Source organism: Leucopleurus acutus, assembly GCF_964270905.1.
Source record: "Leucopleurus acutus genome assembly, chromosome: 1".
Classification (NCBI taxonomy): Eukaryota; Metazoa; Chordata; class Mammalia; order Artiodactyla; family Delphinidae; genus Leucopleurus; species Leucopleurus acutus.
In genome coordinates, this window is record NC_139142.1 from 166586528 (window position 1) to 166611530 (window position 25003).

The 25003-nt window shown below is 56.4% G+C and overlaps 1 protein-coding gene across 12 annotated transcripts; it reads right to left on the minus strand.

The window, feature by feature from the left end:
- Positions 1-402: 402 nt before the first annotated feature.
- FURIN (furin, paired basic amino acid cleaving enzyme) lies at positions 403-17811 on the minus strand. Of its 12 annotated transcripts, none has more exons than XM_082846847.1 (17): positions 13177-13440; positions 10933-11055; positions 7859-8198; positions 7381-7479; positions 7172-7267; positions 6722-6850; positions 6535-6611; positions 6170-6258; positions 5468-5640; positions 4809-5021; positions 4256-4356; positions 4031-4134; positions 3837-3954; positions 3546-3725; positions 3020-3144; positions 2811-2921; positions 403-2557 (listed from the first exon to the last, which is right to left on the minus strand). In XM_082846847.1, exons 3-17 carry the CDS (start codon positions 8033-8035, stop codon positions 1971-1973), a joined length of 2379 nt encoding a protein of 792 aa, XP_082702973.1. In that variant the 5' UTR covers positions 8036-8198; positions 10933-11055; positions 13177-13440; the 3' UTR covers positions 403-1970. The 12 variants fall into 12 exon arrangements, with proteins under 12 accessions (XP_082702973.1, XP_082702970.1, XP_082702974.1 ...); XM_082846844.1 differs by having other exon boundaries at positions 10887-11055; XM_082846848.1 differs by lacking the exons at positions 10933-11055; positions 13177-13440 and adding an exon at positions 17549-17811.
- Positions 17812-25003: the final 7192 nt, after the last annotated feature.

The window sequence follows — 25003 nt, forward strand, 5'->3', positions numbered from 1 at the left end:
TTCCCAGCGTGGGACTCAGGATCTCCCCAGCAAAAACTATCTTGGTCCAGTTAGGCCCCACCGAAGGCCTCAGCCCTACAGCTGGCGGCCGGGCTACTTCAGCCAAGGGAGACCCTGAGCAACTGGACACAGGCCATCACTCTCCACCCTGCTGGAGTCCAGGCCTGTGGGGGTAGAGGTGCTCAGCTAGTCCCACCCCTGGGGCTTGGGGCTTGTCTCCAGCTGCTGTCCCTTCCACACCCCACCTAAAGAAGGCTCTGAACGCCTCGGGAGGTGGACTTTGGGCACTTACAGGTAGGCAGGACATCATGTGGGCATGTAACTCGCCCCAGCCCTCACCCGCACCCCATCCTGGACGCAGCCCCAGGTCCTGGGAAGAACATCACCACACTGGAGACCAGGCCTGGTTTGCATAGTCTGCACGTTTAATCACTTTAAAACCTCTAACATTACCTCGTGTCCATTAAATAGAACCAACAATGCTGGGCCTGTTTAAATTACAAGAAAAAAAAAAAAATCACTGTGCACCAACCCAGTATCTTACAAAACCAGCTGGGCTGGCCACAAGGGTGGGGGGGATGGGAAAGGCGGGGGTGCCCCTGGGCAGGTGGCTGGGTGTCAGGAGGGGCTAGGGGAGAGAAAGAAAAGGGGGCTCCCAAACGGGAGGGGACTGATTGTCCTAATGGGAGGGGTACAAAAGGCACGTCAGAAGAGGGGGCCTTGGGGGGCAGGACAGGTCAGTGCTTTCTCCACCAGGGCACAGTGTTGGAGGGGGCTCAGTGCCACTGCCTGCCCACCCCTGGCACTTGGAGAACCACTGACCCATGAGCCCTTGGCACGAGGAGCCCCATCTGAAATGGATGACAGCCTGCCCCTTCTATCGTACTCCTCCTTTCCTAGGGCCCGCCTGGCCTGGCCTGCCTCTTCAGGACCCGGGGCTCAGCTACTCCTCAGCAACACGCTGCAGACCCCCACACCTCAGGGCCAGGGCAGCCGGGGGGAACAGCAGGGTGGACAGTGGGTGTGGGAAGGTGGATGGTCCAGCTGCTACCCCCATTAAAAATACCAAAAAAAAAAAAAAAAAAAATCAGCATCTAAAGTGAAATAATCACAAAGTGAAAATATATCCTCAAACAGCCCCTGAGATCCCCACAGGGGAAAGCAGCATCGGGTGGGAGGCGGGAGAGGCCGGCTGGGCCACCGTCCCTCCCCACCACCCACCCAGGGGCTCCGGGACTGTGAGTGCCAACAGCCCAGGCAGCCCCGGGCTCAGAAAACAGGGACTTGGGCCCTGGCAGGAGGAGAGGGTGCCAGAGAGGGGAGGGTGGTCAGCACACCAGCACGGGGCTGGGCCAGCCTCGCTCAGCAGGCAGCCAGCTGTAGTGGAGGTGGGCAAAGGGACACACACACGTGTGCACACACGTGTGCACCCTGGAAGTGCCTGCCTTGCCTTGGTCCCTTCCTTCGCTTACTGCTTCCGCCCGAGGCTCACCAGAGGTGGGGGACGGGGTCAGGGATGCAAAAGCCCTTAGAGAGGTGGCCTCCTCCTTCAAATACCCCCTAGGCCAGCCTCCCTGCTGCCTGGATGGGGACCATTATTGCTTTAGAGGGACAGGGAAGGGGCGAGAACAGCCCGGGTCAGGAATCCCATAAGGGAAGGGCTGCCCCTCTTCACTCCGCAGGGAACTCTGGCTGGGGCCTGGACCTTGGAAAGCTGCCCTAAAGGTTTCACTCCTTTCTCCACACGCAGGCGTGCTGGGGGTGGGCAGAGGCCCTCCCCTGCTCCCCAGCTGGTCCTGGGGTCCCACCTCAGGCAGCCGGGGGGCCCAAGGGTAGGGTGGGAAGCCGTCTCTGCCTCTCTTGCCTCCCAGCTGGGGTCCAAACCCAGTCCCAAGATAAAAAAATACTTTGGTGAATTAAAAAGTGCCCCAGGAGGGGATGGGCTCGAAGGGGCGGGCAGTAGGCGCTCGTCAAAGGGCGCTCTGGTCTTTAATAAAGGCGGTCCTCTCGCCCCGGCCCTCGTCCTCTTCTGAGTCGGACGGGCACTCCTCCTGCCAGGCTTCGGGGGGCAGCCCCTTGTAGGAGATGAGGCCACGGTCCATGGTGTACACCTTCACCCCTCGGAAGCTGAAGCCCGAGCGCAGCTGCAGGACCAGGAAGACAGTGACGAAGACCAGCACGATGAAGGCGCAGCTGAGGCCGGCCACCACCTCGGGCAGGTGTGAGGGCAGCAGCCCCTCCCGCAGCCGCGGCTCTGCCTCCACCTCCGCGGGCGGCGGCTGCTGCGGCTGTGGCGACTCACGGCTGCTCTGGCTTTGCCGGGAGCACGTCTGCTCCACAGGGTCCAGGGAGGCGTGGCTGGGGCAGCTGAGGCAGTCTGTGGGGGCTGGCCCCTGGCACGTGGCACACGAGGCGTGGCAGGGGGCACAGACGCTGGCCCGGATGATCTCCACGTTGTTCTCGGTGCTGTAGTGCGTGTCGAGGACTTGGGGAGTGAAGCCTGGAGGGCAGTGCTGGACACAGCTCTTCTGGTGCAGGGAGAAGCCTTCCTCGCACACTGCCGGCACGGGGCAGAAGGTGGGCGTCAGCCAAGCCGCCCATGGCTGTTGGGCCCTGAGCCCCACGACAGTGGCAGCCTGTGGACCTGCAGCCCCAGGCAGTCACCGCTGTCCCCAGGAGCTCCCACCTGCCCCAGGACTGTGGTCACCCTGGGGTCCCAGCATCCCTTCACACCCCTTTTCCTCCTTTAGGACAGGTGCCCTCTGTCCCCAGCCGCAGGTTCCCAAGCCCTTGCAGCACCCACGACTGACCCACACAGGCCTGGCTGGACGTGAGGGTCTTGCAGCCAATGCTCTCAGGAGGTGTGGGCAGCCCCTCGGGGGCCGTGCCGTACAGCACGAGGGTGAACTTGGTCAGTGTCCCTAATTGAGGGGGGAAGCAAAAGTCAGAAGCCACGCCCGGCACCCCAGACTCCGCCAGCGCCCCTCCTCCATCCCCAGCCCTCGAGCACCCCCAATACCATAGTTATTTGCTTCACTGGTGTTTTCTATCTCCAGGACCCACTCGCCAGAGGGGTCCTCGTCCCAGGAATGGGTCGTCATGAAGGCCCAGTCGTTAAACCCGTCTGCAGAGTAGTCGTGCGGCCTGGGGAGGAAGGTGCACATGGCTGCCTGAGGCCTCGGCAGACCCCAGCCAGGGGACACCGAGCCCACAGCACACGGACCACACCCCCTCCCCCGGTGCAGCAGAACCCCGCTGGGCTGGAAGTGCCTGCTGGGTGTTTCCCAGGAGGCCAAATGTTCTCAACCAGAAGATTCTGGAAATGTGCAAGGGTACTACACATGGGAAGGCACACAGACATGGCATTTAATGGGCAGAATCAGGGATTCCTGCAACATGGGACAGTCCCATAGGACAAAAACCATCCTTCCCAAAATGCCAACAGTGGAAAAGTATTTGGTGCCCTTCAGGGCTGTGTGAGTGAATGAATGAATGCACATGGATGTGAGGGACAGGACAAGCTGGACAGAGGAGAGGGCAAGCACCTGGCGGCCAGCAGGGTGGAGCGGGTGCCCATGGGGCTGACCAGGTGGATGGCCAGGTCACCGCGGCGGTTGTAGGACAGGGTGAGCCGCGCCTGAGTGTGTTCCAGCCGCGTGATGTGGCTGGGCTCCCCCACGCAGGCGGTCACAGTCTTCCGCACCTCCAGCCGCTTCCCGATGTCCCTGCGCAGAGAGCACCGTGATGGTCTATCAGCCTGGCCCAGGGGGACCAGCGGGCACCCCTGCGCCCCTCAGGTCCCACCTGCCCCCTCCCAGCCAGGGTCCAGCCCTCACTTGGGCTCAGTGAGGATGTCGATGATGCACTTCCGCTGGGGGGTCACCGTCGTCCAGTTCTGGGCCAGAGCCACCATGGCACCTGCGTCCAGTAACCCGTAGCCATACGAATGGCTCACTGTGGGGCAGGGAAGGTGGAGTCAGCTGGGAGGCACACAGGGCCCCCGCAACCCCCAATCCAGCCCTGTCCTCACCTTTGCGGCCCACACCATTGGTGGCCCAGTCGTTAGCATTGAGGTGGGCTGGCTTTGAGGTCTGTACCACCAGGTGCTGCATGTCCCGCCAGGTGAGGTTCTTACTGCAGAGGAGGGACGGAGAGGCTTGGGGGCTGTCTCTTCGGAGAGAAGCTGGAGACCAAGGCCTGCCTTGCAGGGGGCGCTGGTGGGGACAGGGTTGCGCCTCAGCCCCCACCCACTTACTTGGCCTCCAGGGTGAGAGCGATGATGCCCGCTGCCAAGGGGGCAGAGGCAGAGGTGCCTGTGTGAGACTCCGTACACTTCTGCCGCAGATCAGTGGTCACCTACCAGGAGGACAATGATGTTGGGCCTGTAATGCGGGGAGGGCACCAGAGGGGGGCCACCTGCCTTCCCTCCCTCTGTCCACAGGCCCTAAGCACCATAAACAGGAGTGGGGAGCCAGGGCCAAGAAACCTTGGTCCCACCTGCTGCCTTGCTAACTTGCTGTAGACAGGCCGATGCCTGGCCCTTTCCCGAGGAATGAGAGGATTGAACTGAAGGTTGGCGATCATTAAGAGCAATGCATATTTTTAAGGAGAGTCTTCTCAGGGGCTTCACCGATGGCTCCACAGTCTCCAGGAGTCTTGGAGAGCTCCCTAGCCCCCATCCCATGATGCTTTAGCCAACACCACCCAGCCACATGCGGGTGGAAGGCAGATGGGGTTGGAAAGGGGGCCCCGGGCAGAGCCAGCAAGCAGCCCCGTTTCCCCAGCCGCCACCCCGGGGCAGGACTCACGATCTGCTTCTCGTTCTGGTTTCCACTGCTGTAGGTTGTGGCCAGCGTGGACGAGCAGGCCTCACTGTACCAGGGCACGTTGCCGGACTGCGTGGCGCTGCTGATGGACAGCGTGTAGATGCTGTTGGTGTAGCCGTCGCAGTTGCAGCTGTCATGTTCCCGGCCCCCGTTCCCAGAGGCCCAGACAAAGATGGAGCCCAGCCCCCCGCGGCCCTGTGGACAGAGTGGGCTGGAGTCACTCGAGAACAGGACTTGGGGGAGGCCTGGCAGGAAGATGCTGCTCAAGACTGAGAAGGATGGAGGCTGCTTCTCCGGGGACTCTCTATCCAGCCTCTGTTCCCCTGGGAGACCCCTGGTGGATCTCAATCTTTTTTGCACCAAAAAAAAAGAGACCCAGACCACCAACCAAAATGCTCTGAGTGGTGATTCCAAAGAGTGGAGTTATGGGTAATTAGTATTTACTTTTCTCTTTTTCTGTCTTTCTAGTTCCTTAACATTTTAATAACATTTAATAAACAAACTTTGTGTAAATTAAAATTAAACACAAGAATAAATAAATAGGAACAGAAAAAAACAAAGAAGTATGGAAAAGGTAGCGCCTAGTTTGCCCCCAGAGGCTGGGACTGGTTTCTAGGGTGGGGCCAGGACCCCCACCTCACCTGGCTGACCCCCCGGAAGAAGGCCTCCTCAGCAAGGCGGGCTGGCCCATCCACGGTCTTGCCGTCGTCCTCAGGGCCCCAACTGGCGCTGTAGATGTGGATGTGGTTGGGATTCAGGCCCAGCGAGCGTGCCTCTACCGCATCTGTCACTTCACCGTCCAGCATGCGCACCCCTGGTCATGGAGGGAGGCGGGGAGAGGGATGCTGCGTGGGTCCAGCTGCCAGGAGCACTCCCTGGAGCACACCCAGCCTTGCACCCAGAGGATGGGCAGGGGAGGGCAGAGGACGGTGCTGGGAAACCCTGAGCCCCTAACTCCCTGGCCAGCCTCTGCCTTTCGAAGACAAGACTCAGGGGAAAAGGGGAGAGCTCCCTGGGCCCCAACTACACATTCTGGACTAGGACGAGTCTCTGGGGTCCCAAAGGAGCATGGTGATCAAGGCCTGCCATGTAAGGACTCGGAGTGGACAGTGAGGAGTTAGGGAGACTCCTGCTAAGAAGCACTCCCTCCACCCCGCAGCACAGGGCCACCAGCACAGGGGGTTCAGCTTTTTGAGTTACTAAGAACCCTCTAAAGAAGAGCCGTACAGTCAAAAGGATCCACAGCAGGAAAGTGGCAGACACTGGCTAGATGGGAAGTGAACAGAGAAGAATCCCACTGGAAGGGGCGTCCCAAAGACCGGGTGGCCAAGGCCTACACCCACCTCCAATACGGGCATTGTAGGCCACGCCTACGCCACAGACACCGTTGTTGGCCACTGCAGCCACCTCGCCTGCACACCGTGTGCCATGCCTGCCGGGGCCAAGAGCACAGCATTAACAGTGGACAGAGCATGGTGGGTGCAGCCTGAGGAGCAGGAAGGGCCACATGCACGCCCCTCTACCTTTTCTGTCCCACATCTGTACACAGACCACACCCCCCCACTCCTCTTGGCCTATGGCCACCTCCACTCAGACTGAACCTTCCCTCAGAGCCCCAGCTAGACCAGGACCATGGAAAAGACTTCAGCCTCTCAGGAAGGGCACATCTGCTTCCTCAGCGGAAAACAGAAGGGAAGCAGATTCTTACCTGTTGTCATTCATCTGCGTGTACCGAGGCTGGGGGTCAGGGTCCTGGTCATTGACATCGAAGCTGGCCCCAGGATCCTGGAAAGGACATGGCCATTATCAGGGTCAGCCTGAACACACCAGCAGAACAGGACCATCCCTGGACTCCCCTCGCCAGGGATGGCTACCTCCCTCCCCGACCTCCTCACATAATTGCCTGCCAAGTCCGGGTGGTTCTTCTCGATGCCATCGTCCAGAATAGAGACCACGATGCCACGCCCCGTGTAGCCCTGGGCCCAGGCCTCCTTCACGTTCAGGTCCCGCTGGGTGACACCAGACTGCAGAGACACCCACCCCCGTCACCCAGCACTTACGAGATGTGGTTGCTGGGTGAGGTTACTGGAACCTTGGAGAATCCCTTTGCCACCCCCAAAAGCTCCTTCTCCACCCGCCCCTACTCCTCAAATGCCACCACTGATTGTCTGGGCTCATGGAATTATAAAGAACTCTGGGAGGGTGCTCCCCAGGGCTCAGCAGGATGGGCTGGAGAAAGATCACTCAGCAGACAGAGGAAGACTGACAGGAGGCCTTGAAGTCAGCCTCACCCACTCACGGGACCCCTCAGTGGATGGATGGACGCAGCCAGGGAGGCAACGTACCAGGTACCACTGCTGGGGAAACTTGGGGTCCGTGGGCTCCTGGTACACGTCCCGTTTGGTCCGTCGCTTTGCCACCTGCTGCTCCAGCCACTGTACCTGTGAGGGAGTGAGGGAGAGATGGTGTGGCTGGAGGAACGGGGAGGGAGAGCGAGGCCTCCTGAGAACGGAAAGGGAAGGGTGGCAGCAGGAGGGGCTGGGGCCGCACTCACTTGAGGTTCCCGCTGCAGCCGGCTGTGCCGCGGGCGGTGAGGTGACAGGGACCGCTTTGTCACCGCTCGATGCCAGAAGTGGTAATAGTCGCCGAAGATCTGCAACAGAGCAGGAAGACTGAGCCGGGCTTTCCATCTGCCAGTCCCCATGGAGGCGGGGGATGGGGGTGGACAACCGGCTGCAAGGGGAGGCTCACCACGGCAGGGGGTGGTGGGCATCTGCTCCCCGCCCAGGACCCCGCAAGGAGGTGCAGGGGGCCGAGGGGGACTCACCCCCCTGGGATACACTGGTCCACTGAGCAACCTAGGCTAGAAGCCCCAGGGCAGGACAAGCCACCCATAACATGCCTACTACCCAGATGCCCCTGAGAAGACAAGCCCCAGAGTTCCTGCTCTGGGTGCTGGAACCCCTGCCCTCATCGGCCCCACCCCCTGGCGATGTCCTATGCCTCGGCCAGCAGGAGGGAAGAACACCTACCTGGCCCAGGTTGAGGAAGCCATGCTTGCGTGCCACACTGTCAGCCACGGCTGGGCCTCCAGGAATGCGCACGGCCCAGGTATTGGTGAAGACCTTCTGGCCACGGGCATCGGCCGCCAGCAGGACCAAGGCTCCTGCTGCTGCTACCACCCATAGCAACCAGGGCCTCAGCTCCATGGGGGGGACAGGTGGCCGGGACCCCGGAGCCCCCGTCTCCTTGGCCTGGTCACAGGGCCTCGGCTCCCGCGTGCCTGCTCACTGCCTGTGGCCCGGGGCTGACTGGCGGGGGCATGGGACCAAGACGGGCGGGACTGCGCGGGGAGGATGAGGGCTGCCGGCTCTGAGAGGAACAAGGGAGGAGAAGAGGGAGAGTCAGTCGCTCCCCAGCCACACACTAAAGCTGCCTTCCCACCCCACGGCTCACTCCAGGCCTGAAAGGGGCTCTGGCGGGGAGGGGTGAAAATCCAGGCCCCCAAGGTGAGCCAGATAGATGGACAGAAGGACCGCCTCCACACGCAAGAATACGGAAGTGGGATGAAGAGGACCAAGACTTGAGTCCCTCAAAATAAGAAGCAACAACTGAATAAATGCTTGCCAGAATTAAAGTCAAAAAGGTGGGTTAGGGACTTCCCTGGTGGCGCAGTGTTAAGAATCCGCCTGCCAATGCAGGGGAAACGGGTTCGAGTCCTGGTCTGGGAAGATGCCGCGGAGCAACTAAGCCCGTGTGCCACAACTACTGAGCCTGCGCTCTAGAGCCCGCGAACCATAACTACGGAGCCCGCGTGTCACAACTACTGCAGCCCATGTGCCTAGAGCCCGTGCTCTGCAACAAGAGAAGCCACCGCAATGAGAATCCCGCACACCGCAACGAAGAGTAGCCCCTGCTCGCCGCAACTAGAGAAAGCCCGTGCGCAGCAACAAAGACCCAATGCAGCCAAATATAAATTAATTAATTATTTTTATTATTTTTTTAAAAAGGTGGGTTATAGGGACTTCCCTGGTGGCACAGTGGTTGAGAGTCTGCCTGCCGATGCAGGGGACACGGGTTCGTGCCCTGGTCCGGGAAGATCCCACATGCCGTGGAGCGTCTAGGCCCGTGAGCCATGGCCACTGAGGCTGCGCATCTGGAGCCTGTGCTCCGCAACGGGAGCGGCCACAACAGTGAGAGGCCCGTGTACCGCAAAAAAAAAAAAAAAAACCCTCCTGCCACTGCAGGGGACAAGAGTTTGAGCCCTCGTCAGGTAAGATCCCACATGCCGCAGAGCAACTAAGCCCGTGGGCCACAACTACTAAGCCCTCGTGCCACAACTACTGAAGCTTGCACTCCTAGAGCCCAGGTTCCACAACAAGAGAAGCCACCGTAATGAGAAGTCCTCGCACCACAACGAAGAGGAGCCCCCGCTCGCCACAACTAGAGAAAGCCCGCGCACAGCAATGAAGACCCAATGCAGACAAAAATTAATTAATTAATTATTTTTTTAAAAAGTGGGTTACAGGGCTTCCCTGGTGGCGCAGTGGTTGAGAGTCCGCCTGCCGATGCAGGGGACGTGGGTTCGTGCCCCGGTCTGGGAGGATCCCACATGCCGCAGAGCGGCTGGGCCCGCGAGCCATGGCCGCTGAGCCTGCGCATCCGGAGCCTGTGCTCCGCAACGGGAGAGACCACAACGGTGAGAGGCCCGCGTACCGTAAAAAAAAAAAAAGTGGGTTATAAAGCAGTAGGTACCTATAATCCCGTTTTGTTTTTAAAAAACTATTTATAGGGCTTCCCTGGTGGCGCAGTGGTTGAGAGTCCGCCTGCCGATGCAGGGGACGCGGGTTCGTGCCCCGGTCCGGGAAGATCCCACATGCCGTGGAGCGGCTGGGCCCGTGAGTCATGGCCGCTGAGCCTGCGCGTCCGGAGCCTGTGCTCCGCAACGGGAGAGGCTGCAGCAGTGAGAGGCCCGCGTACCACAAAAAAAACAAAAAAAACAAAAAAAAACAAAAAAAAAAACTATTTATACATGTATATTTATATAAAACCACAAAACATAATCTGGAAGGACACATGCTAACAGTGGTTCTCTCAAGGTGGTGAGAATTATGAGTAATTGTTATTTTCTTTTGTGTCATGTATATTTTCCAAATTACCCAGGTATATTTTATAAAGGAATAAAATGTTGGCTTTTTAAAGTTTTTTAATGGGTGGTGTCTACACAGCTCACTAGGGCTTCCTAGTTCAGCAAAGGAGAACCAGCCATAGGGAGTTACCTGCAAAGACCCACAGCCCCTGGCAAGAAAGAGTGGGTAACCTAAGGTGGGATGGGGGCTTTGGGGGCTGAGCACGGGGAGGGGGGATCGCAGTGGCTTCACCCTCCCTCTTTGGCCCAGACCATCAGCAAAGTCAGGGGCTCAGGCTCTTTTTTTATACAGTTTCCTGGGAAACGCTGGGGCCACCCAGTCCTGGCCTGCAGGCCTCCAGCAGCCCCCTCGGTCGCTCCACACCCACCAGCCTTGCGTAATCTGAGCCCTGGCAGCCAGGGCAAACACTAGCTGCTGAGCCAGGAGCGCCAAGGTGAAGCTGAATCAATAGTCCGAGTGTTGTTTTTCCTCCTTCAGCAAACAGACAGCAGGACCTCTCTGCCTGGGGCCACATAACTGTCCCCACATAGGGCCCCTGGCTAGCCAGAAGCCAAGCCCCTGGGGTGGGGAGAAGCTGGGGAAGGTCCCCGTGGGGCTGCCAGAGGTGTCCCGCCTCAGTGCCAAGCTTGTTGAGCAGAGCGCCTGCCTACACGGGCCCCGGATGCCCCCACCACTCCCAGGGCCCAGCCCCAAAGGAGGCCACTCTGCTGGACGGCAAAATGAAGCTCCCCATCTCACCCGGGCCCCGGAGAGCTGGACAGGCGGGCTCACCACTGGGAACACTCCTTTTCCAGAGACTGCCCTCAGCCACAGTCAGCCTCCCTGCCTGCTCCTGCTGCAGTCCCACCCTGCAGGCTGGAGAGACTCAACACACAATTCCTGGAGTATTTTCAGTTTACACCAAAATAACCTGACAGCTGATGGCAGGAGGCATCCACAATGCAGCTCCTCCTCACCCTGGATGGGCAGAGTCCATAGGGTTCCCGGACAGGCCTGGAAGCCACAGCCCCATGATGCCTTGGGTGACCAAGTTCCGGAAAGCTGGTCTGAGCAATGGCTGGGCAGCCAGACATTCAGCCCTAGGGGGTGAAGGAAACCCAAGCCCCTCATTTAACAGAGGATGTGGAGCCCTAGGGGCTGAGCCAGATAGAAACAAGCCCTCTTCTCCCCTTCTTGCCACAAGAGCAGCCTCTTGGGTCCAGATGTCAAGAAAGACCATCTCCTGACCACAGTGCTGTGAGCCGTACTGGAACTCCCAAATCAAGACTGGGTTCATCTGCGTCCAGCCCAAGTTCCGGGACATTGTGGATGGAGCTGCAGTTGCTTGGTCGTAAAGGTGATTATTTAATTACCTTGCAGCACCCAAAAAGAAAGCGGGCTTCAGGCACAACCAAACAATTCCCCAAGAAAGGACCAGGCTTCATCTGCTCAGCATCCCCAGCCACGGTGAGCCGTAGATATGGCTTCCACAGAGCCTGAAGCCTCCAGACAGCCCTGCCTCAGCATCCTGGAGGGTGGGAGGGAGGGAGGGAGGGAGGGAGGGAGGGAGGGAGAGAGGGAGGGAGGGAGGGAAGGAGGGAGGGAGGGAGGGAGGGAGGAAGGGAGGGAGGAAGGGAGGGAGAGAGGGAGGGAAGGAGGGAGGGAGGGAGGGAGGACCCCCTCCTAAAAGAGCAGGCACTGAGAACAATGAATGAATGGGCTTCTCCCCACCCCCATCCCAGACTCTGACTCACCCTCTGAGTCCCAGTTCGGCTCAAACCCGGAGGCTTGCTGTAGTTCCAGCCTCCTGTGAGGCCCTCTCACATGGGAGTCAGCTCCAGGCTGTGGCCACAGACAGACCTGTGGGTGCTCTTTGTGGCTGTGTTCTAGGTCAAAGCTCTTTTCTCCAGTCCCAGGAACCTCCTGACACAGACACCCACTCCGAGGCACCCAAACTGAACCTCCCCCAGGTCCAGCTGCTGTTTCCCAGGCACTGGGGGTCTGGCGTGGACAGGGCTGCCTGGGAAACCTGGTCCCGTCTCTCTTTCCAGCAAAGAGACACCAAGCCAGGTCCTGTAACAGGCACTGAAGGCTGCGCTGAAATTCTGAATTCCAATCTTTACTCATTTTCTGTGTGATCTTAAGTCACTTCCTCTCTCTAGGCCTCAGTTTCCTAGATGGTAAAAACTGCTAGACCAGAGGTTTTCAAACTTTTTTTTAAAGCCACAGAATCTTTAAAAAATCAAATCTTATGTGGAAGCCCAATATAGGAAATCGTAAAACTTCGGCCACTCTGGTTGAGACGGGTCAGGCTTGGCTACTCTCCTATGCTGTGCCCACACCTGGCCAGCAGCTGCCCAGCCCTCACTAGGCCACATCACCTGGGTTCCCCTCCCACTTCCCAAGTCAGAAAGAATTCTGACAGCCTCCGGTGGAGGAGAGTCTGCACCCCCAGGGGCAAGGGTCTAGAGGATGGCGGGGAGAGCAGGTACTGACCTGACAAGTGACTGCTGTAAGACCTGTCTGGCAAGCAGGCCGCCCCTCAGTCCAGCCACCCCACGGGGGCAGCAGGGGTCTCGGCCAGGCCTCCGCGGGAGGCAGCCCCGGAACCTACCTGAGCCAGCCTCCCAGCGCCCGCGGATCCCGCACCTGAGTGTCTCGCCGCTCAGGTGTGCAGGCGGGGACGAGGCCCGGGCGGTGAATAATCCCCTCCGCCTCGCGAACAGCCGCTCCTCCCCTCCCCCGGCGGGAGCGCAGGCCCTCCCCAGCCGCGGAGTGGGCGAGCCGGCGGCGGCCCCCGAAGGACGGCCCGGAGGCGGGAGCACCCGGCGCCTCTGGAATTCTCTCGCCATCCCGCCCCCAGCGGGGGCCCCGCTGACGCTTCCTGAGGTCAGAGGGCTTGCCCCGGCCCCAAGCGGAAAAGTACCGGCACCTACAAGGGCTGGGAGCCAAGCCGGGCCCGACGCTCTCAGGTGGGCTGCGGGGCGCCCTTCCTGCTCCCCGCGGCTTCACCCTCGGGGCCGGCCCGGGGGCCAGTTTCGAAAGCCGGACGGGCAGCCGGGCCCGGGCTGCCTCCGCGCCAGCGACCCCGACCCTCCCCCGCCTGCGCGCCCGGGCCGCGGAGCCAGCTCCTCGGGCAGAGCGGCCCAGTCCGGCCGGCTCGCCTCGGGCCCGGCTCCCGGCGCGCTGCCTCCACCGGGCCCCGCGCCCTCGCCGCTTACCCTAGGGAGCCCGGGCGGGGAAACTTTTCCAGGCGAGCGCCGCGGCGGCTCGGGCGCCCCTCGGCCGAGCGGAGAGACCGGCGGCGGGGCCTGGGCTCGACGCGGTCCCCGCGCCCGGCAGCAGCGTCACCGCGCGGAGGCGGGGAGGAGCGGCGGCGCGGCCTCGGCCGGGCCGGCGACCAGGGCAGGGCTCGGCCTCGGCCTCGGCTCCGGCTCCGGCGCGGGCGGGGGCAGCGGCCGGGCCGCGGCGGCGGCGCGGCTTGTTTACTCGGGCCGCTGTCAGCGGCTGCGGCGGCCCGGGCTCCTCCTCCTCCGCCGCCGCGCCCCCTCCCCCTCGCGGCGCCACCTCCGCGCTCCCCAGCAGCCGCCGCAGCCGTCCCGCCGCCCTGGCCCGCCGCGCCGCCCATGCCGCCCGGCCCCGGGCCCGCGTTCGGGGCTGGAGCGCCGCAGCCCCCGAGCTCCGGGCTCCGAGCGGCGGCCTTGCGGCCTTCCGGGGCGCCCACTGCCTCTGGCTCCCGGTCGGGGCAGGTAGGAAGTGGGGCCAGCGATCCCAAAGCCCTCGCGGCCGCCCGGCGCGTCGCCCAGGCCCCACTGCCCGCACCCCCGCCCCGGGCTCGGCTCTTCGCGCCGCGAGCTCCCCGGGCCGGCGGCCGCGGAGACCCGAACTCGGAACTCCTGGCAGGGGTTGGGAAGGGCTCGAGGCGTCACTCCGAGCCCAGTCTCGGCCGGATTCTGGGGAAGCTGGCCTTCTCCCCCCACTTCCCCACTCCTAAGCCACGAGTTTGGGCACGACCGAGTTAAGTGCCCTGGGATGACGCACCTGGGGTACCCCATCTGAGGTCGGGCTTCAGCGCGCCTGGGCAAACCTCCTCGTCGCCTACAGTTAGAGGACTCACGATTTTATTTGCATTTATATAGACAGGTGGATGAGCAGAACAAGTAGCCCATCCCCTTTTAATTTTTTAAAAACTTTTTTTTTTTTTAACTCCAACCGCCTGCCAGGCACCAGGCCAGTCATTTTATATTATCTCCTTCTCATGTACACTATTTAATCTACATAATCCTTTCAGGCTGACATTATTAATCCCATTTTACAGATAAGGAAACTGAGGTGCACAAGGTTTAAATAATTTGCCCAAGATACCACAACTAGTAGGCCTCAGAGCCTGGAAGAGATCTAGGGCTTTGGCAGAGCCTGAATCTGAGCTACTTGCAATATACCAGCCGGCTCCTCTCCCTCCCTGGGTCCCTGCCCTAGAAAACGTCTGTGCTACTTGGCCGAGGCCACCACTGCTTGAGCTGAGAGAGAAAAGAGGGGAAATGTGGCCAAAAGCTCCCCAGGCTGGGTTATTCCAAGGTCGCAGAGCAGTCTCTGCCCATCCTTTCCTGCTCGCTTTGAGATAACCTGGCAGAACAATATTATCCTGTGACCTCTTCAACACCGGTTTGGGGATAATGACAAAAACGAGCACCGAACACTGCAGAGCATGTTCTCTGAGCCAGGAGTGGTTCTCAGCTCTTTCCGTGTGTTAAATTATTTCATCCTTACCACAAACCCTGTAAGGTGGATACAATTTTCCTTTAGGGATCTTTCATGTATCACTATCTATGGAGGAGGAAACTGAGGCCCAGAGAAGTTAAGTAACATTCGTAAAGTAACTCACTAGGTGACAAGTCAACCAGCAAACCTGCGTTCAAAACCCTGCAGTACTATTTTATACTTTGCCACCTTAGACAAGTTATTTAATTCTCAGAGCCTCAATTTACCCCTCTGTAAAATGGAGATAATATTCAACTAGTGGGATAAGGTACTGTTTGGGCACCTGTACAAACAGTGCAAAAACCAGAAACTCAGGGAAGAATGTTGGGTCCTAAAAGTTGAGCCGGGGGCTTCCCTGGTGGCGCAGTGGTTGAGAGTCCGCCTGCTGATGCAGGGGACATGGGTTCGTGCCCCGGTCCGGGAGGATCCCACATGCCGCGGAGCAGCTGTGCCAGTGAGCCATGACCGCTGAGCCTGCGCATCCGGAGCCTGCGCTCTGCAACGGGAGAGCCCACAGCGGAGAGAGGCCCGCGTATCGCCAAAAAAAAAAAAACAAGTTGAGCCGGGAGATAAGTCCAGTTGGCCCCCTCTTGGAATGGGAACTGCCCCCCACAGGGAGCAAAGACTCCTAGGGGCACCCTGGGGTGGCCCCAACTAGCAGCATCAGCCACAGTTGGGAAAACAATACTTCTTCAGTCAGACCTAGGCAGGAAGTGAGTCACGGTTCTTCCTAAGTCTGTGAGCAAGAGTTCCCTATTTAGGGGAAATAGGGACAGGGCTGGTTCCATCTAGCCTCAGAGTCCCCCAGTGCCCTTCCCCCTAGTCCTCAGACTTACAAGAAAGGTCAACCCGGAAAGAAAGTAATCCTGTCTGCCTCTAGGTGCCCCACCCATCCTGGAGGCTGGCCCCAGGGGAGCCTCAGTGGGTCTGAGGGGGAGGAGGGGCTCGCCCTGTCTCAGACGGCTGCCACCCAGCAGAGGCACTGGAGCTTCCCAGTTTCTCCCGCCAGCCTGCCCCTCCAATCCTGCCTTTGGCATAAGGAGAATTCTTTCAACTGTTGCTCAGAGGTGCATCACTGAGGGGAGGAGAGAGGAGAGGACCGAGAGAGTGAGCCCTTGCCCCGGAGGATCCTATTTTAGGGTTTCCCATACAACTGTACTTTATAACGATTCAGTTGTTAAAAAGAATGTGGAGGGAATTCCCAGGTGGCCCCGTGGTTAAGACTCTGTGCTTCCACTGCAGGGGGCAAGGGTTCAATCCCTGGTCAGGGAGCTAAGATCCCTCATGCCATGCGGTGTGGCCAAAAAACCCCAAAAAAACAAAAGAGAAAAAGAATGTGGAAGACACCCTCCTTGCGAAAAGCCCTCTGGAGAGAATCCCAGCTTGCCACAGCTGGTGACTGTTAGCCAACTTCTTTCTTTTTCTCCTGGAACAAGTCCTGTGGGCAGGTTTTGTTCTCTTTATCACTCCCAACAATTTGTCTGAGGCCTTAAAAGCCAGAAGGAAATAAACTGCCTGCAGAGCCCAGGTCCACTGACTTGGGGACCTAAGAGCCCAGGGGCCTCTGGATCACAGTTATCAGTTTTACACAGCAGTTAATAGGACAGGAGGCACCACGTGACAGAAGTCTAGCAACAGACTTGTTGGGGGGTGACCTGTGGGGTGGAGCAGGGCCTGATGGGTAAGGCCTGAGGGAGGAAGGGGCTGTGACCAGTTCCCACCTTCCCAGCAGGGGGCCAGAGGAGCGGTCTAGCCAGCCAGGCCTCTCTTTATCCTTGGATTTGGGGCTAGCCTGGGAGACTCCCAAGAGCAACCGTTGTCCTATGGTAAAATCCACCCAGTCACCCTTACCTCAGGCACTCCCACTGTCCCCTTGGAGTGCTCCGGGGGACCCTTTCTCTCAAAATCTCTGCCCCATTCTCAGGCACCTCAAACAGAGCCTTCGCAGCAGCACCTACACCTGGGCTTTTTCTTTTTTCTTTTTTTTTTTGGCTGCACCACTCGGCATGCAGGATCTTAGTTCCCGACCAGGGATCAAACCCACGACCCCTGCAGTGGAAGCGCAGAGTCTTAACCACTGGACTGCCAGGGAAGTCCCCCCACACCTGGTTTTAATCAAAATATCTGCACCACATCCGCACATGCATAGAAGAGCAGACAACAAAATTTAATTGGTATTTTCTCTAAAAGGGTGGGATTTGAGAGCTTTTTGTTGTCTTCTTTTTGCTTACCTGCATTTTCAGGAATTTCTACAATAACTTTTAGAATAAGATAATTAAAATTTTAAGTCATGGGGCTTCCCTGGTGGCACAGTGGTTGAGAGTCCGCCTGCCGATGCAGGGGACGCGGGTTCGTGCCCCGGTCCAGGAAGATCCCACATGCCGCGGAGCAGCTAGGCCCGTGAGCCATAGCCCCTGAGCCTGCGCGTCCGGAGCCTGTGCTCCGCAACTGGAGAGGCCACAACGGTGAGAGGCCACAACAGTGAGAGGCCCACGTACCGCAAAAAAAAAAAAAAAATTTTAAGTCATGCAAAACTGAATAAAGCATGCCCATACTTCACCATCTAGCTCCAGAACAGCTGGGGTCCCTCCTGAACGCTGCTGGGGCAACAGTCAGCCTCCTCCTATCCCATCACTGGGCGGGGCCCTTCCAGTTCTGGCTAAACCACTTTGGGAAAACCTCCTTTATAGGACAGGAAAACAGGGTGTCTGTGTGGGTGGGGGGAGGAGCTAGAAGTGATGTGGTGGTGATGTATCTGGTCACACTGGGACAGGATTGCAGCACGGTCAGCCCTTCTCATGTTCCCAATTACTGGGCTAGCTCCGCACTTACCTTTCACCTGCTGGCTCTGCCGCCTCCCCAAGTCACTGGTCAGCTTAATGTTTCCCTTCTGCTGGCTCTGTGTCTTCTGCCTTGCCTTCAGTGCCCAGGCAGTGCTACCCACAATTGGGCACCAAATAGGTGCTTTGGGTGCAGTCTAGTCTGGCAGACATTCATTGGGCACCTGCTGAATGCTGGGCCCTGGGACCTCAAGCTGAGTCCCTTAGAACTTGTCCTCAGGAAGCCAGCGACCACCTCTGGGAGACTTAGGAGTTACCTGAGACATGACAGTATCTTCCTGAAGCTTCACCCTCCCTTCTGGCCTTGCAGCTCCAACAAGCTCTGCCCTTCCTTCTCCCTCTTGATACAAAAAAGTAAAACAGTTAACATGACTTCTTGTTGAATTTTCCTATCAGTTTTGTTACTGGAACAGGATTTTGCAACCTCACACTATTGACATCTTGGGCCAGGTTATTCTTGTTCTGGGAACTGTCCTTTGCATGGTAGAATGTTTAGCAACATCCCTGGTCTCTAAACACTAGGGGCCAGTCGCACCTCACCCCCATTATGACAACCAAAAGTGTCCCCAGACATTGCCAAACGTCCCCTGGAGGGGGGCGTGTAAAATTGCCCCCAGCTGAGAACCACTGGTCCAGAGTGAGGGCTGGGAGTGGTGCAGGAGACGGTAGGTGTGCCGGGATTTCAGGCATCAGGGGTTGTCTGCTGGGAACTATGCACTGAGACAGCAGGCAGCAAGGGAGAAAATTCCCAAACCCCAAACCGCCTGGCATGGCAATGCGACAAATGGGGCCATTTAGTGTTCAGGGCAAACAATCTTATGTATCTCCACGACGCCTGAGGACATCGGTCTCAGGAACGTTAATGATACTGCTGAATTGAGGAAAGGAACAATCACACTGATCACTCTGTTTACTGAGGTGGTGAAGTGAGTGAGCCAGCTTCGCGTTAAATGTGTATTTAGAAAGCAGATCAGTGGTGGCTGGGGGCAGAGGGGCGGGGCAGGAGGAATCTCTGGGGAGTGATAGATATGTTCATTATCCTGATTGTGGTGATGATTCCATGGGTACACACAAAGGTCAAAATGGATCAAGTTGTACGTTTTAAATATGTGCAGTTTATAGCGTGCCAATTATATGTCAATAAAGCTGTTTTAAAATGTATTTCATTGTTTAACGTTTTAGTGCTTGAAAGGCATTATTTTGGAAATTTACTAACATGGAGTAGCCATTTCTTGACTGTGCCAGATGAATGGGGGGAGGGATGGCGGTCACTGCAGTACTTAAAAAGGAAACAGCAAAAAGGAAAATGATCATGGGGCTTCCCTGGTGGCACAGTGGTTGAGAGTCCGCCTGCCGATGCAGGGGACACGGGTTCGTGCCCCAGTCCGGGAAGATCCCACATGCCGCGGAGCGGCTGGGCCCGTGAGCCATGGCCGCTGAGCCTGCGCGTCCGGAGCCTGTGCTCCGCAACGAGAGAGGCCACAACAGTGAGAGGCCCGCGTACCGCAAAAAAGAAAAAGAAAATGATCATGGGCCTAAGGAAGGAGGAAAAGGGATGCTGAGAACATTCAGCTCCAACTTCTTTCCATGAAGCCAGCGAGAGCCTGTCCGCTGGTTTAGAGGAAATACTGGAGAGTTTTTGCATTGGATGATGCTATTCAAACCAATGTGTCTGGAAAGGTATTATCAGGGTCTTGGGAAAAAAAAAAAAATGTAGTGCTGGCTGCCAGGAAAGGAACAGATGAATCTGGAAATTACAGGCTCCTCCACTACCATTAATTCCTAAAACAAACACTCCTGGGGGAAAAGCCAGTTAATACCTGGAGGAGGGCGGGTGCTATCCCTCAGTGGGGCTGGCACAGCTGGGGAGCCGAGAGCCTTTATAGGAGCTGGGTGCACGGGGAAAGTTGCCAGAATCGACCGTGCCCAGGGGGGTGCAGTCAGCAGGGAGGGGTGCCAAGATGCCCAGGAGGGAGACCTGGGGGCGGCAAACAATGAGAGGCGTCTTGAGGACAGTTCAAGTGCTTTTTAGCTGATGGAGACCTCCACCGAGGGTCTCAGAAGTCCCGAGTGAGGAAGATGAGCAAGGAGAGGCCTAGCATGGGGATGTGTGACAATAAAAATCTCTGTTTGTGGAGAGTTGATTGTGCACCAGGCATTTCAATCATTCCTTCCTCAGACATTGACTGGGTGTGGTGCGGGACCTCCTCCAGTGCTCCTGTTGTGAGGGAAGCAGACAGCAGGTAACTAAGCCAGTTTATAAGAGAAGTTCAGATCCTGGTAAGTACTCTGGAACAAAAATAACAGAGGGGGGTGTAGTAGTGCCTGGGGGAGGGGAGGATACTTACTGGTCCTGGGATGGTCAGGGAAGGCCTCTCCGAGGAGGTGATATTTGAGCAGAGGCTTAAGCAAGAGACAAAGGAGTGAAGATCTGGAGAGAGGGAGTCCCAGGCAGTGAGCAGAGGAAACCAGGGTGCATGGGCCTGGTGTGTGAGCTCGTGCACTTGGAGAGCAGACACTTCTCCGGAGCGCCGTGGGAGAGGGTGACAGTGGGGAATAGCTGGGATGAGAGGGGTGGGCAAGGCTAGACCATGCAGCATCTGGCAGGCTGGGCTGGATGCTGAATTGAACAATGGGCAATTTGGAGGGATTTTACTAATTTGGGCCTTTTCAAAGGCCCCTCTGACTACCATGGGGAGAAGACACGTCATGGGGGGGTGAGGGTAAGAGTGGGAGCCCCACGAGTGTTCTATGCAGGAGGCACCATTTGTGACCCTCCCATGTTACATGTGGGGTGAGGGGTCTGGCTTGGGGACGTCAGGGTGACTCTCATAACCTACTAAGCGGATATGTGGGCTCCTGAGCAGGGAGCAGGCCTGGGAAGGATGGACGGGAGCCAGGCCACTTGTCTGTCCTGGGAAGGCAGAACCTCCTCAGGCCAAGAGCTGGCCAGGGCAGCCAGGCCTGGGGCCCCACTGCCCAACCGCTTGGGTGGGTTCAGGTGCTTCTCCCTAAATTACATCCCTGTCAGCATCTTTAGCTTCAGACTTGGCAAAAAGGGATTGCCCTGAGTTAACAGTAAAACTCCCAGAGCACTCACCGCTCATTCCCTGGCAGGCACCCTGCTATGTGCTTTCCTCTCACTGCCCCCTTTACTTCTCATAGCAACCTGAGCTGGGCACCATTGTTATTCCCATTTTACAGATGAGGAAACTGAGGCCTTGAGAGCCTGCTTGGAGTCACAGGAAGAGGAAGATCCAGGATTTGAACCTGGGGAACACACACACTTAAACCACTCAGCTTTCTGCCTCTAGAAGAGGGTGAGCAAGGGCTGAATCAGATGCCGATTCCCAAGGCACCGTGATGTGGGTGGCTCAGCTGTGATTCACCTTTTACTTTTTCTTGGACAAGACTTGTTCACCTGCACTCTCCCAGTCGTAATGTTGATGTTTCTATAGGGTGTGTGCTGCAGAACCACAGAGCTGCCCTTCCCCCCATACAGTGTGCTGTTACCAGCCCAGCCCTGACACTCGCTTGAACGCTACCCCCAATCCCTGGGCAAATTACTTAACCTCTCAGGGCCTCAGTTTCCTCATCTGTAAACTGGGGTAAAAAATACCCAGCCCATCAGGTGATACCTGTAAAGTACTCACTCAGCACAGCGTCTGGTCCGCAGTGGTAGCTACTGTGATTAAATTACACCCTCCTTCCTTCTGAGGCAGGCACACTCTTTCAGTGGGCTGGCTGTGGAGTCTTCTAACTCTTCTGCATTGGCCCAAACCCAGGCGTTCGTGGATGAAATCTCTGCCCTCCCTGTGGCCCTTCTTTGGTGCCGTTAGGTGATTTTGTTTTTTTTCCTAGGAGGAGAGCGGCCAGCCTCCTTGCATTGCTGCTGTGCTGAGAGCAGCCTTTGGTGTGGCCTGGTCCCTGGGTGGCCCATGAGGTGCCTTGTAACCATTTTGCAAGCTGCCTGCTCCTTTGGGATCAGAGCTCAGCAGACGGTCCTCTGAGGCAGTGCTTCCCGACATGTTCACATCATGACACGCAGAAAATGTGGGCAACCGCTGGGGCAAAGGAACCAGGCTGATTGAGGCTGGTGGGGTCTTGGTGGCAGCTGCCACCCCACACCCCAATGCTTGCTTGGGGACTGGAGGCTCTAGAACCCATTTCAGGCACATGAGTGGGCAGTGCTCGCTAAGGGGTGCCTGGCGGTCAGGCCACATCACTACCAAGTCCTCTCATAGAATCCTGGGCAGGGCCAGTCTTCTTAGTTCCCTGACCAGGAACGGAACCTGTGCCCCCTGCAGTGAAAGCGCACAGTCTTAACCACTGAACCGCCAGGGAAGTCCCGCGATAGGGCTCTTTATCATTGACATGGGTCTCAAATCTGAGTCCTGTACACTCCCTTCATGGGAAAGAGACCCCTGCAGCCTCCCCAATGCTGATTGAGATGTAAATTATTTTTGTTTTATTAGGTATACTCCTTATAGTTGTCATGCAACCATCAGGCCAAAATGAGTCAAAGGTCAAAACTATACAGAGGGCTTCCCTGGTGGCGCAGTGGTTGAGAGTCTGCCTGCCGATGCAGGGGACACGGGTTTGTGCCCCGGTCCGGGAGGATCCCACATGCCACGGAGCGGCTGGGCCCATGAGCCATGGCTGCTGAGCCTGCACCCGGAGCCTGTGCTCCGCGACGGGAGAGGCCACAACAGTGAGAGGCCCGCGTACCGCAAAAAAAAAACCCGAAAAACAAACAAACAAAAAACTATACAGAAAAATACACATAAAGCAATCTTGCTCATACCTCTGCCCCTTCTGTGCAGCCCCCTTCCACACTTGAGTACCAATTTTTAAAAAATAATTAATTTATTAATTTATTTTGGCTGTGCCGGGTCTTAGTCTCAGCATGTGGGATCTTTTAGTTGTAGCATGCGGGATTTTTAGTTGCTGCATGCGGACTTCTTTGTTGCGGCATTCATGTGGGGTCTACTTACCCAACCAGGGAGGAACCCAGGCCCCCTGCACTAGGAGCGTGGAGTCTTACCCACTGGACCACCAAGGAGCTCCCTTGAATACCAATTTTTATTAGATCTGATTTATCCTTCCAGTATTTCTTTCTGCAAACAAACAAACAAACAAACAAAACCCCCCAAATTATATGTACACACACATTTATCTCTCTCTATTCTTGTACTTCCTTGTTTTTAATCAAAAGGTAGCACATTACAATTTGTTTTTTTACTTAGCAGTACATCCTGGAGAAGTTTACATAATAAAAATAAACAAGGGATTAAAAGATACACACTATTATATATAAAATAGATAACAAACAAGGACCTAATGAATAGCACAGGGAACTATACTCAATATCTTTTAATAATGTATAATGGAAAAGAATCTAAAAAAGAATATATAGGGACTTTCCTGGCAGTCCAGTGATTAAGACTCTGTGCTTCCAATGCAGGGGATGTGGGTTCGATCCCTGGTTGGGGAACTAATATCCCACATGCTGTGTGGTGCAGCCAAAAAATTTAAAAATAAATAAAAAAAAATAAAAATAAAAAAGAATATATATACATATATAGTATATATATAATTGAATCACTTTGCTATATGCCTGAAACTAATACAACACTGTAAATCAACTATATTTCAATAAAAAATTTTTAAAAAGGGACAGAGAATGCAAAAATAAATACACAAAACTACAAACCCAATACAATTCAAAGTGACAATATTAGTTTAATGGGAAGGATGATGTTGTTTGGCTGAAACCAAACTGACCAGTAAGAGTAGATTTCCTTTTGAGTTTGACATGCCTGTGGATGCTGCCATGTGCTGGGGAATGACTTAGTTCTCCCACTACTTTTCTCTATTTGAATTACTGCAATACTTCTGTTTGCACAGTGGGCTGTTACATCATTCGGGCTGCACCTGGCTTCAGTGCATCATTTATGCATTAAATCCACCTCTGTTCTTTTCTTGTTAGCCAGCAGCAATTAAAAAGGACTGCTTGATGCCAATGCCATCATAAACACAAATGCAGACTTGGGCAGTGAAATCCTGTGTGAACAGTAGATTGTAAGGTGGTCATGCCGACAGTAATGATGATGAAAATAATCATGATGGCTAACATTTACCAAGTACTTGCTATGAGCTGGCACTGTGCTATGCTTTATATATATATATATATTTGTTTGTTTGTTTTGGCTCTGCTGGGTCTTAGTTGCAGCATGTGGGCTTCTTACGTGTGGCACACGGGCTTCTTAGTTGTGGCATGCATATGGGATCTAGTTCCCCGACCAGGGATCGAACCTGTGCCCCCTGCCTTGGGAGCTCAGAGTCTTACCCACTGGACCACCACAGAAGTCCCTGTACTAAGTGCTTTACATGCAGGATTTTATGTAATCTTCCAAACAACCCTATAAAGTAAGCACTACCCATTTTACAGATGAGAACATTTAGTCTTAGAGGGATTAAATATTAACTTGCTCAAGATCACATGTATGGGAAATGGGACAGTCAGAATTTGAACCTGTGTCAGGCTGATGGCAGTGATCACTGGAAGGGCTGGTAGCTGGGGCAGGGACCTTACTATACTCTTTGCCATCAGGTGCTGGCCATAACTGCTCACCTGGCTAGGCACTGCTGGACCAGGCCAGGCCGGATATATGGGGTCTGGGGCAGAGGGAGGAAGGGGAGTGTGTGGGTGACAGTCCCTGTGGGGGCGTGGACCCCCTGGGACCCTCTCCCTGAGTCCTGGGTGAAAGTGTGCTGAGCCTGTTATGTGACCCTGCCTCCTCTCTCTCAATATCAAAGTGAATAAACACACATACACACACACCCCAAAAATACCATTTAGACAATAATGCTCTATGTCCACGACGGGTGACTGTAACAGTGACACTTTGTCAGCTTCTGGTGAAGGACTGAGAGTTCTGAATGTTCTTCTACAGTCCCTGGGCAGCTGTGCCGGGCTGGGGTTGGGCCAGGCTCAGGGTGAAAGTGTGGACTCTGTAGCCATCACCTCCCCGTGGCCTTCCACCTCCCTCAACTCCTGCCCTGCCTCACTTTCTCTCCTAGCCCCTCTCCTGGCGATGCCTGTTTGCTCATTCCCTGCCCTGGGCCTGTCCGTGTTCCCTGTTGTAGCCTCAGCCTGTAGCTCCAAGTCCAGGAGAAACAGGGCGGTCAGGTAGGGCTGAAGCTGAGGCCTCAGCCCAAGCTTAGTTTGCAAGTCACAGAGCATGTCTGAGCTTACCATGCTTCCTGGGCAACAGAAGTTGCATATTAGTTCAATGACAAAGACAATGACCCAGTTGAGTTCTATTGGGAGCTGGCTGCCATCCTTTTGAATGGCCCTCAAGGATCAGGACACACAGGGCCTACCGGACTGCTGGGGCTGACTCACGCTAAGGCTTGTATAACAAATGCCTTGGCCCTCAATGCC

Coding starts and splice junctions, on each gene's coding strand:
- FURIN (XM_082846848.1), bottom strand. CDS start 8,035: ATGGAGCTGAGGCCCTGGTTGCTATGGGTGGTAGCAGCAGCAGGAGCC. Junction 6,851..7,171: donor TTCCCCAGCAGTGGTACCTG/GTACGTTGCCTC, acceptor GTGTCTCTGCAG/TCTGGTGTCACCCAGCGGGA. Junction 5,641..6,169: donor CTACAATGCCCGTATTGGAG/GTGGGTGTAGGC, acceptor CTCCATGACCAG/GGGTGCGCATGCTGGACGGT.